At 42.3% G+C, this 12,780-nt stretch overlaps 1 protein-coding gene across 3 annotated transcripts in view; it reads left to right on the plus strand.

The window, feature by feature from the left end:
• DSP (desmoplakin) overlaps positions 1-12,780 on the plus strand; it is a 50,685-nt gene that overhangs the window by 11,518 nt on the left and 26,387 nt on the right. For all 3 annotated transcript variants that reach the window (XM_050939808.1, XM_050939809.1, XM_050939810.1), the window contains exons 2-8: positions 789-891; positions 2,941-3,089; positions 4,055-4,229; positions 8,138-8,266; positions 9,966-10,016; positions 10,875-11,036; positions 11,994-12,098. In XM_050939808.1, the coding sequence (XP_050795765.1) occupies positions 789-891; positions 2,941-3,089; positions 4,055-4,229; positions 8,138-8,266; positions 9,966-10,016; positions 10,875-11,036; positions 11,994-12,098 (874 nt within the window). The remainder of the gene's footprint in view (positions 1-788; positions 892-2,940; positions 3,090-4,054; positions 4,230-8,137; positions 8,267-9,965; positions 10,017-10,874; positions 11,037-11,993; positions 12,099-12,780) is intronic.

The following is a 12,780-nucleotide window of genomic DNA, read 5'->3' on the forward strand; positions in this document are numbered from 1 at the left end:
GAAAGGATTTCCCATTCTGACCCATCTACTTAACTTGGGCACTCATATTTAGCACCTCAGATAAATCTAATAGCAGGTTTTTGCTTAGAGCCCTGACTTTTTTTTATTACTATTATTATTATTTGGTAGAACAAGTGCTCAGTTCCCTTATTGTAATGCCTTTAAGACATTGTGCTAGGTTCAAATATTTCCTCTGATACAAGGATACTTGATGCATCTCATTATTACATTAAATTAAATTAGGACATATATCTTTCTTGCTCTAATATACACTGTTCCATAGGCTTGTGTATAAAGCCAGATCCTGCATTCCTTGTGCACTCCAAAGTTCAGGATCAGGCTCATAATGGATACGGATAGTACGCTACTATTTGGTATAGACTTTGAAGAATTTAAGGAATTTGTTACTCTTATATGATGGGTATGTTCCCCTGCTATGGTCACAGATCTGTGCTAGAATAAGAACTTTCTCCTTTACCCGGTGCCAGCTTCTCCCTTCTGCTCGATCCTGCCTTGAAGTCATCATCAAGCCTATGCTTCTAGAGTTACAGCCTGTTCCCACGGAGATTGTTATGATGCTGCAGAGTCAGCATTCTAACTTCACTGCAGGATAAAATAGGAGGGGCAGGTGCAACATATTGATCTCTGGGAAGCCTGACTAAATTTATTATTTCATATCACTTAATTGTTGGGAATATGAATTTCTTACTTCCTTTGAAAATATATTTAAGTTAAAGCCTAATTCATGCTGCAAATTTCATTCTACTATTCTTGTTTTTCCCTCCCAGTCAAAATGGTACCGGTACCATGTCGAGACGTCAGAACACCATTCAGGATCTTTTGCAGAATTGTGCGGATTGCCTGATGCGTGCTGAACTTATAGTGCAGCCTGTGAGTCCCCTTTATTTTGCTTATCCAAAATGAGTATTAACACTGTAGGTAATGGTACTTCAGAACTTTCACACAATTAACTTTGGTTCAAAGTTGAAATCCCACTTTTCTTCTTCTCACTGATCCTTTCAGATGTTCTGCAAAGGAAAGCTTGCCTTTCCTCTATTGGCTTGAAATACTATATATCCTTTTCACATCTTGCTCTTGAAACATGTATCTTTCACTTACGATTGACTTTTCAATGGAGCTGGTTGGAAAAAAATTAATTCCAAGATTTTCTGATTAAGGAAAAGGAATATGCTTTCTGTGAAAACTGTCATGGAACATTAATCACACGGGCTCTAATTTTCAGTGTCAGACTGTGATCACTGTCAGTGCAAACCATCTCCATAAATGGCGTGGCCACTTATATGCGTCCCCAAACTTGGCTGTATTTGTTCAGAAAAGTGTTCTGAGCTGCAGTTGCCCTGAAATTGAACCAGCCCTGCACAAAACTGCTGTATCTTGGCTGGTAAGAAAGGGTATGAAACTAGGCTGAGGTCCCCTTAGGTGTCTCTTCTTAAATGTATCCATTCCAGTTCTGCTCTCAGCTCCCCCAGTGTAAATGCAGAGTTAGTCAATGGTGTACAGTGGAGTTATTCTGGATTTACACTGGAGTAACTGGGTTTGATCCTGCCAGGTGTTGAGCACCCTGAACTCTGATTGAAATCAAAGGGAATTCAGGATGCTGAGCACATGATGAGATTGAGGTCACTGAGATCTGAATTAATTACATGCTCTGCAGAGATTGTGGGCTTAAAATTGCATTTTAGGGCCCTCTGTGGGCTCCAGTCTCTTCCAGGAATGAACATTCGGGTTCAGAGTTTTGTTTCCTTTTCTGAGTTATTGCACGTGTGTGTCCATGCTTTTGGAAATGCCAGTGCCAAAGCAAATACTGTCTCTTTCACCTAATATTATTTCAGTGGTGTTAAAACAAAGAAGTGCTTCATTCTGGCTCTAGGCCACTTGTTGCACTGTTTAATTTTTATTCTTTTGGGGCCAAAGAGTGTGAAGTCCATAAGAATTTTGCCTTCCCAAAGGGTGAGGGGGGAAAAAATGCATGTTCGATTGTGACTGGTCCCGTGTAGGTGGTCAAGTAGGGAGACAGGTCAGGGATTCTTTACCCCTTGTGCAGCGGATATGCGCACTGTGATTCGTGACTCCGAGGTAGCAATTATCGCCAGCCTCCATAAGTTGGTAGGGAGGAATGTGAGAGGGGCTGGCCATGGCCTGTCCCTGCTCTATCCCAAGTTAATAGCACTGGCCCCATGCAGGGTGAATTCTGTGATTCTCAGAAGGTATTTTGCTTGAATCAGGACAATGTCTAGCAATTCCCATTGGGGCACAGCACTTACTTATTACTCCCTTGATTCCTGGGGTGAAATATTGGCTTCATTTAGGTAAATGGGAGTTTTGCCGTTGACTTCTATGGAGCTAGGATTTCATCTCTGGTGTTTATAAAGACCATAAGCATTCAAGTCTTTGCACTGAAATTGGCAATGGATTTAGGGGCCGTTCTTAACACAACAATGTGGGAAATGTGACCATTGTAGATAAGTGTAGAGACATTTTTCATTTTGAGGGTTAGTATGGTGGTCCCAATGCTGGATTCAAGGAAACCCAAGCTATGTGTACTAAGGAGCCTATCGTTATTTTTTTTGGAAGGATTTGATTTGTATCTATAGTGCTGACATTTTGGTATAGTGGGAAATAAAACAAAAGCAGAGACATTAATTATTATTTAAAAGTATAATCACAGAAGAGGAGATTCATAGGGAATTCTGAAAGTCACATTTCAAATCATTATGTTTATTAATATTCATTTCTCATTTATTGATTGTTGACAGAACTGAAAGCAAAAAGAGTTTATCAGCTGTCTCCAAGTGCAGTGTGTCATACCTTTTAAATGTAATTACTCCTGATAACAGATGAAAGCATTGTCTCCTCTCTTTAAATAAATTACTGAGCTTGGATTTGTACAATTTATGATTTTTCTTCTCTTTCATTTAGGAATTGAAATATGGGGATGGCATTCAAATAAGCAGGAACAGAGAACTGGAAGAATGTTTTGCACAGGCTAATGAACATATGGATATCCTCGATGGACTGATCAGAGAGATGAGGCAAATGGGCCAGCCTTGTGATTTATATCAGAAAAGGTACTGCCATTGGTGAATGACAAGAGGAATGTGCTCCCATCACACTGTAAACAAACAGCCTTCTCATTATGCCTTCAGAGCTTTAAAAAAAACCCAATCAGCAATGGGACAAATGATTGTGATCTTGTTTACCAAAGTGTAAATCTGGAGTAACTTCACTGAAGTCAGTGACATTATCCTGCTTTTATGCTGTAACTGAGATCAGAGTCGGGTCCAGCATGCTGTCCTTATAGTGCGGAATCTTTGGCACATATGAAAGTGCATACTGTTTTATTCCTCTCTGCATGTGAATTGTGTCACACCTTGTGCATATAAAGCTGGGGGGGAAACCAAGCCACCTAAGATGTCGGAAAAGATAGCTTTCATGAGATTTGTGTACTGTGTACACAGGCATTTCTGCAGCAGAGGCCAGCAGAAATAATTACTTTCCGTGTACGTATATGAGACTTACTGCTGCGTGTGAACACCACATGGGGATTTTTAGTATGGAGCTTTAGCAAACAGGATGTAGCTCTTGTCTGTTTGACCTACGGTAATGATCCTTCATTTGAGGATTGGCAGGATTTCCTTCTGAACCTGTCATCCTCACTCCCATTCAGTCAGAATGAGGAAGGAATTATATCAGGGACTCTCCTCCTCACCAGACACAAATTTGCTGCCTCTGAAATGCTCACAGTTCCTGCTGCCAGAAAAACAAGCGATCAGAACATGGAACTAAACTCCAGTTCCCTTCATGCTTGTGCAGGGCAATACCACTCGGTGGGACTGGCAGCATTATACTTCTCATGAAGTCTCCTGTCTCAGTTGCTATCCTGAGATTTTTGTCAAGGTTCTATTCCTCAGTCAGATCACTTGGGGGGTTTTCTTGCACACTTACTTGTTCTGTAGGAGATGTGAATTGCTTTATCTACATCTCTTTTGGGTATTTTCCTGGTTCATGCTAACTATTTCCCTTCCCTTTTCAGGCTTCTTCAGCTTCAAGAGCAAATGCGTGCCCTTTATAAAGCCATCACTGGGCCTCGCGTCCGGAGGGCCAGCTCTAAGGGTGGTGGCTGCTATTCCTCTCAAAGCGGCTCAGGCTGGGATGAGTACACCAAACGCATCACCAGTGAATGTTTGGCTTGGATGAGGCAGCAGAAGGTAAACCTATCCGAAGCACAAATAGAGTAGTCAAAAATGGTGCAGCATTTAATATCACTTCACACTCAATGGTGGTGTGGGAACCATCAGAACATATTTTAAAAAGCTTGTGAGACAATGTTTGTTGTCTCTTCTTTCTTTTTTTTTTAATTGCAGTTCATTATATATATATATTTTCACTGAAATAATGAACAGGATCCAGAACCCTATGTAACGGAGAAAAGGTGGCTCTCAGATAGTTTAACAAAGACTGTGACACAAAGAAATAATGAGCCATTTATTTTAGATTAGTGCTCAGCATTTGCACTATTCCTACATGCCTGGCATTTTGCCTTCACATATGCCCTCTATGCCTTTGATTTATATTTACCAACTGCCCAGTTAAGATCATCTGCCATGGTTTTATCCTTTTGGCCAGTACACTGTAGCTAGTATCCCACTAGTCTAGGAAAGTAGCATTGCTGGTTAGAGGACTAAGCTTTCAAAAATGTTTCCCTAAGTAGCAAAATTTCAGATGTGACAAATGTTCACGTGCACCAGCCACTTGTGAAAAATTCACATTTGTCTGTGTACACAAGTTGCTGAAGACACTTGTTATAACCCAGTAGTCTGGTTCTGTGCTTATGAGGTGGTTACCCTATTTTTATGATTTGATCAATCCCTTGGAGTGCACCCATTATCTGGTTGGTGGGAGGTGTGGGAGAAAATGGCTGCAGTTGGAATTTGCACCAATCCAGCCTTGAAATTTCAATTTCTATCTATTACTTTTCCAAAACCAAGAACTATTTAATCTGCTTTTATGATAATACTTACGGTTACAGCCCCATCTTCCTAGCTTCTGTTTACGGTATTTACCAGGTGGCTTTTTTGCAAACCACATGAGGAAAGATAAGCTCCTTGCACACTCCCTTCACACCTGTGTGAATACCAATCACTCTCCAGTGCTGTGGGTTCTGTCATAGCTCTAGTAGACAAACTGAAGGATGTTGTAGGGGTGGGTGGGGAAGTGCAGATGCACCAGCGTTGTGCCTGCAGAGGCCAGGAGTTGGTATGATTCCTCTAAACATGCTGAAGGAGGAGCACACTCACTGCTAGCCCTTGTTACAGTTTAGGAAATGGTGTATCTTGCACAGGGGGACTTTCAGCTACAAGCCAGTGTGAAGACCAGAGATCACCCACCAGCCATTGTACTTAACATGGGACATCCCATTCAGACAGGCCTATCTGTGCACAGGGAGCACAGACTTTCTGGCTGCATCCTGCATAGAAGCTCTAGAGGAAAAAGAGGATTCACTCCCCATGCCAGTTCCCTTAGCTCACTTAGGTGGGGGGCAGCTACCATTTGGCCCCTTTGCACTTTTTTTGTTTGACAGTTCACATTAGTTTTGAACTCTTCCCTGCTCCCTGTACTCCACAATACATACTGTATTTCACTCCCCCGGAGTCTAGGATCTATTATGTAGAGCCCGGCTCCAGGACCAAGGTAGTGTTTTCCCTTGTAATATGATACATGGGAAACCATTCACAGCAGCTGTTGCTTTCTGCCTCTGCTTTATTTTTCTTTCATGGTGGTTTGTTGATAGGAGAATCAGATGCTGAATATCCCAACTGAATTTCCATGGTGTATAGAGAGGCAGTGAGCTGGAATCCAGCTACCCCTTATTCACACAGTGGCAATCATCTAATGTTGCTGCTGCTTCAAACACTTTGACCTTTAGCTGTAATGAAAAGGGTCAAAGTCCTGTGTGACTTATAGATGGACGACTGTATAAAATGGCTTCCTTTGTTGGAATCTTTCCAGCTCTGCCTAACCATGGGTGTGGCTCTGGATAGCAGGTATTGTAGTAGTAGTTGTATTGCAAGGCTGAGTCATAGCGATTTGGTTTCAGGCTAATAATTACCTGATATGCTCTCAGCCCAAGAGCATATCAGGTAATTATTAGCCTGGGCATCTATGTGTATGCACAGACACTACATATATACATATCAATCTCTTTCTCAGACTGAGATAATATCTGGTAATTATCAGCATGGAAACAATTCTTCATATCTAATATAGAAGAAGCCAAATATAAAAAAAAAAAAGGATTTGGCTGTGTTTTTATAGTTGGAGGCATAATGATTTTGATCATCCTTATAATGGATTTAATGGACTTTGATATTTAAAAATATTAAAACAAGGAATTGTGATCCTTGACAGCTATTGCTCGGATTCATTGTCACTTTTTCTAAGAACGTTTCTAGAGATTTTCCCTTGACATAGCAAGGCATCCCAAATAGAAATGTTACCAACTGGTAGGGCCCTACCAAATTCACAGCCATGAAAAATGCGTCACGGATTGTGAAATCTGGTCTTTTGTGTGCTTTTACCCTATATTTTACAGATTTCATGAGGAGACCAGCATTTCTCAAATTGGGGGTCCTGACCCAAAAGGGCGTTTGGTGTGTGTGAGTGGTGGTGGGGGTTGTGTGTGTGTGTGTGTGTGTGTGTGTGTGTAGGGGGAGTCACGGTATTGCTACCCTTGCTTCTGTGCTGCCTTCAAAGGTGGGCAAATGGAGAGTGGCATCTGTTGACCGAGCACCCAGCTCTAAAGGCAGCACCCCACCAGCAGCAGTGCAGAAGTCAGGGTGGCAATACCATATCATGCCATCCTTACTTCTGTGCTGCTGCCTTCAGAGCTGGGTGGCCAGAGTGGCGCCTGCTGACTGAGGGCCCAGCTCTGCAGGCAGCAGTGCAGAAGTAAGGGTGATGATACCATATTAGGCCATCTTTACTTCTGTGCTGCTGCTGACAGTGGCTCTGCCTTCAGAGCTGGGCTCCTGGCCAGCAGCCACTGCTCTCCAGCCACCCAGCTCTGAAAGCAGCGCTGCCGTCAGCAGCAGCGCAGAAGTAACGCTAGCAATACTGCAACGCCCGCCCTACAATAATCTTGTGACCCCCCCTTCCCCCCACAACTCCTTTTTGGGTCAGGACCCCTACAATTACACCATGAATTTTCAGATTTAAATAGCTGAAATAATGAAATTTATGATTTTTTAAATCCTGTGACCGTGAAATTGACCAAAATGAACTGTGAATTTGGCAGAGCTCTATCAATAAGCCACTCTGTCTTGAATGGTCCCTTACCATATGTGCTAACTGCTTATACTAAACGACTAGTGTCACAGCAAACATGAAGTGGAACTAAGAGTACCTTTCCCAGACCCGAAAAAGAGCTCTGTGTGGCTGAGAAGCTTGTCTCTTTCACCAACAGAAGTTGGTCCAATAAAAGACATAACTCACCCACCTTGTCTCTCTAATATTCTGGGACCAATACAACTACAACTGCATATACCAATAGGCCAGACAAACAGTGTGTCCCAGAGTCATTCTGGTCTAAATAATATAGTCCAAATTTTGCTCTTAGATATACCTGTGCTGCCCCCTATTGAAGTCTGTAACTTACTGTAATTTATTTTGATGGAAATGTAATGTGTAACTGTGAGAGTAGAATTTTGCTGTGTGTGTTTTCACAAGCTACATGAGTCTCATAGAGTCATAGGGCCAGATTCTGTTTCCAGAGACATCAGAGCAGCTCCTGTGATGTCAGTTACGTTACACGGGGGAACATAAAGGAACAGTTTAGGTCAGACCCACTAGAGATTAAAATATACCTTATCTAGTCCCATTTTAAGTGACTCAAGTGATGATTCCTCAGCCACTATGTTAGGAGCCTGTTACACCATCTAATAAAGATCTCACTTTTAGGAAACTTTTTAACTCCTATTCTGAGCTTCCCATTGCTCAGCTGTACACCTTACCTCCTAGAGACAGATTTTCCCATGTATGTGTTTCCCTGATGCTTTGTTTTGGATAATATGTGCCTTATTGCAAACAAAGAGACATGTGCTTTCCCTTTTTTCTGTAGTCTGAAATGGAGTTAGTGAAATGGGGTTTTGACGCAGCAGCTATTGAGCAACAAATTAATGACCACAGGAGATTTCACAATGCCATCGGGGACTATCGCTGGCACCTGGACAAAGTGAAAACAGATCTGGTAATCTACTTTCTCCTCCCTTCTAAGTTCATATCCACAGGCTGCTAAAATGAGTGCAGCAGTGAGGATAGCCAGTTGTCTTCTGGTCAAAAGGTCTGGCTGTCAAGATTGCAGCAGCTTTAGGCCCAGATGCTTGTAATCCATCCTGCCCTCTTTGCTGTTCCCTTCTTTTTCCAATATTTCCATGAAAATAATGATAATATCGAGCAATGATGTGGAATTTCATAATTTTGTACGAATCTTAACAAATGAATCCTCACAACTCTTCAGGGGATAGGTGGTTGTTCCTATTTTATGGCTAGGGGAGTCTGATACACAGAGATTAAGGGCTAGATTGTGCCCTGTAAATTCAGCCCTGAGCAAGGGGTGCTGTGAAGGCAGCTCCACCCCAGGAGCAGACCAGGCAGGTATTTTGTCTGACCTCTCTGAGGCATGACACCTTCCCTGTTCCCCTTTGGTTCTAGGGTGGGGAATGGGCCAGGCCTTTAAAAGGTGCTGCTTGCATCCCCCTGGTACTTGGCCAGCAAGTGGGAGGAATGGGGGAGTCAAAGCTCCACCCTTCTTTATTCCTTTCCCATGCACTTGGTCACATGGGAGCTCAAAGGCTGTGTGCTACAGACCTGGAGCCAAGACCTAAGTATGTCTGTCTTGGCCAAGCAGAAGGAGGTGGAGGCGCATAATCCTTTTTACACCCCTGCTTGGACAAGTAAGAAGGGGCACAATCTAGCCCTAAGTGATTTACCTGACGTTATGCAAGGAGTCAGAGGCAGACCTGAGATTAAAACCAAGAACTTCCAGCTCCATGCTCAGACCACTAGACCATGCTCTCTCTGGGTATATGTCTACAGTGCACACTCTTTACAGTGGTGTGTAGAGTACATACACTGCACTCTTCCCTAGCATGGATGTAAATAGCAGCATTGATTGCGAGGTAAAGAAGGACACACCTGCACCTTTGGGTATGTACCCTGCACAGCTATTTATACACCCAAGCAATTCCGCCCCCATCTACACTGCTATTTTTAGCAATGTAGTGCCCCACTACCTCCTTACTACTAGAGCCTTGTCCTGTTACTGGATGCTGCCTAGCTTTCCCCCGCTACCTCCCCAGTGCCAGTACCTTTCACTGATGTGTATAGCTACACGCTGCAGCGTGGATGCAACTTGCTTTTCATTGCAGCATGTAGCTAGACATACCCTACATGCTGCTGCCAGTGGTGAGGTGTGTAGACATAGTGTTGTGGAAATTGTAAGGCCATCCACTAGTTCTAAAAATGTGTCAGTTCCATGTAATTGCACAGGACACCCACTTTCAGGAGCAGTTCAGTGAATTGCAGAGATTATGTGCGTACCAAGCAGCAGTAGGGAGATTGCTCATCCAACGCATGGTCAGACTGTCCTGGTGCTGCCCAAGGGGTGCTGGAGCTCTGCGCCACCCCTTGCGGAAGGCTTTTCCCAAGTGTGCAGTCTGCGTCTAAGTTAATTGGATCACAACAGAAATATGAGCGGACAACTGAGTCTATCTGATGTCAATTCATGAGAGAGTGTGATTTCATTCAGCCCTAATAGCGATCTGTTTTAGGATTGTCTGTGGCACCCATCGCTATAGTATGTAAGCATCCTAGAGTATGCACAGTTCTCTCATCGCTAGGTTTGTCAGTATGCAAAGCACAGTAAATAATTATTGTCTTTGTTTCAGCGTGAGAAGGCTGCAGTTCATCAGCTAGAAGAAGAATATGAAACCCTGCTGGTAAGCACAACATTTGTTTACCTCTGACGTGATTGGAATGTGTGCTCTGTTTGATTTAATTGCTTACAGTTGATACAGTAAGGATAAAATAGCCTCCTGTGCAGAGACCCAGCACACAGCTTGTGCACCTTGTCAGTCCCACTTCAGCCCAATCTGCACAGGGGTGAATTTCACCCCTTACTGTTTTAAGAAGCAGGTTGGATTTTAAAACATAGATACCGACAGTGTCTAATTCACACTTTTGTGCCGTATTCTTTTATGCGTCTTGTTGACCTGCAGTCCACTTCCAGGGGTCTGTTCTGCTGTTGGCATATGAACATAACTCCCACTAGCTGTATTGGGACTTAGCAGGGGCAGCAGGAAAACCGGCTCCTTCATTTTTAGTCTCCCTTTTATTTTTATTTTTGGTATCTTTCTTGCCTCTGAAATTCACTCCCTACTATTTGCTGCAGTGGTTCCTGAAGTTCACTACTCTCTGATCTACAGCAGATTTGTCCCTTGCTGGGCTCTGCTAATGGTTGTACCAATAACAATCGCACATTGTGTTTCTCTTTAGATCAGTGAGACTTTCTTGAACTATTTCCTCCTTTTGAAAGTAAATAGATGCACCTCTTTAACACCCCAAACTCACTCAACAGAACACATACAAATACTGAGTCATGCAGTTCTATTTATGCTTGAACCGAATGTTTTCAGAGGCTGATGACTTCTGGATCCCACTACTTCATAAATCCAGACACTTTGTCTATTTTCAACAGTTGTCTTGCAACATTTTTTTTGTATTAATTTTAAAAGAAGGTGTATTTTGTGATTCTGATTTTTTTTTACCTTTTTGTTTTATTGTTTTTCTCCTTATAGAGATCCTCCTTTGAGAGAATGGATCAACTGCGTCAGTTTCAGAACCTCATCCAAGCCACTAGCAGAGAGATCATGTGGATCAATGACTGTGAGGAAGAGGAGCTTCTGTATGACTGGAGTGACAGGAACACAGATATTGCCAGGAAGCAGGAGGCCTTTTCTGTAAGTTAGAGCCAAAAACAACCTCCCTGTGGACTTTCATAATAAATGCTGATGATGGGGGCACTGCACTGCTCAGGAGACTGGTACTGTCTGAATTCCTTCACTTTCCAGGTTGCTAGTTTGTATCTACCTGTGTCGGGTATTTGAATCAGGATTGGATGCCTTTCTAAAGATAGGCTCTAGCTAAACTAGAAGTCATGGGCTTGCTGCAGGAATCGCTGGTAGATATTCTATACCCTGTCAGACTGGATAGCCATAATGGTCTTTTCTGGCTTTAAAATCTGTGACTCTCTGGTGCCCTTTGTGATATGGCTTGGTGACCCCAGGCCAGTTCCTTGTGGACTGATAGCCACTATTTCCATTAGCACTTCTGTTGGCAAACTGTGCAGAGACCAACGATCACATGGACATAGAGAAGAAACTTCTGTCTCACCTCTATTGATTGTCTCTTGGCACACAGGTAGTGTTGGAAAGATGCTGCATTTAGACAGCTAGACAGTGAAGGACGCAGGCAGCTACAATGCAAGCTTTCTTTCCCAAGCACCACATTCATTTAGAGAAGAAAACAAAGTTTACAGTCCTGAGCAGATACTTTTTTAGTCATGTTACGTTAGATTTTGCAAGGTGCTGCAAATTTTCCTTTGATCACTGCACATAGACAGTACGAGCTAGAGGGTGGCTTTGTTGTACTGCAGAGGGAGCAGTGCAGAGCTGTACATCCCCAGGAGTAGCACTGGAGAGGTTGTTCTTTTAACAGGTTTTTTTTTTTAATGGACTATATTAATATATCACTTTGAATACATTACATATAATTTAATTTTTATATGCTAGTAGTTTTCTGCAGTACTTTTTCAGCCTTTAACCTTTTTTGGGGAAACTCTTATTAAACAAGATAAGGACATGTGATTGTTAATTTGCCTGTGAAGTGTTGTTTAATGCTGTGCTTTGAATTCACAGAAACGCATGAGCCAGTTGGAACTTAAAGAAAAAGACCTCAACAAACTTAAGCAAGAAAGTGACCAACTAGTGCTCAATCAGCACCCTGCTTCTGACAAAATTGAGGTAGGTTAGGCTGTCTGGGATTAAACCCAATCCCATAGCTCTTCTGTGAGTGAAATTACCAGTGAAGTGGAAGGTCTGTAAATTAAATTCCATATTTGTATGGCAGCTCCGGGGAGACCCGTTTGTTGGCAAAACTGATTGCTTTCCTAAAGAGGGGCAGGGGGAGAGAGAATGAGAGTGTGTGTGTGTGTGTGTTTAGAAAATTCATGGTTGGTCTTAAGGCAATATTTAGATGTATCCTGAATTCCTTCATCTCACGTGGATTGATTTATATGAGACATAGTTAATTGTAGCTAGGCATCTCATTCTTGTTGCTCTAATTGTTTAGCTGCCCAGGTTTTGAAGGTAGCCACACCTCTCATTGAGGGATCGTTTAATCTGACTGTAAGCACTTTCTCCAACTGAAATCTAGAATGTAAATCTCAGTAGGTAGGCCAGGAAATTTTGTTTTTTCACAGATTGGAATACATTGTTTTGTCTTATCTAACATTTAAAGAGACTCCATCAATTTGAAAATAACATTTCTGTCTGAAAACATTAGAACTACTACAGTTACAAGTAACACCTAAGAACACTGTAACTGAAAAGTTACTGGGGAAAAAAAGATTTTCCTTTATTTTTCTGATTATCAAATGCATGAAGTAAGCAGTCCTTTATAGAGAGGAAATGGTGAATATTGACT

The sequence above is a fragment of the Gopherus flavomarginatus genome, chromosome 2 (genome assembly GCF_025201925.1).
Source record: "Gopherus flavomarginatus isolate rGopFla2 chromosome 2, rGopFla2.mat.asm, whole genome shotgun sequence".
Taxonomy (NCBI): Eukaryota; Metazoa; Chordata; order Testudines; family Testudinidae; genus Gopherus; species Gopherus flavomarginatus.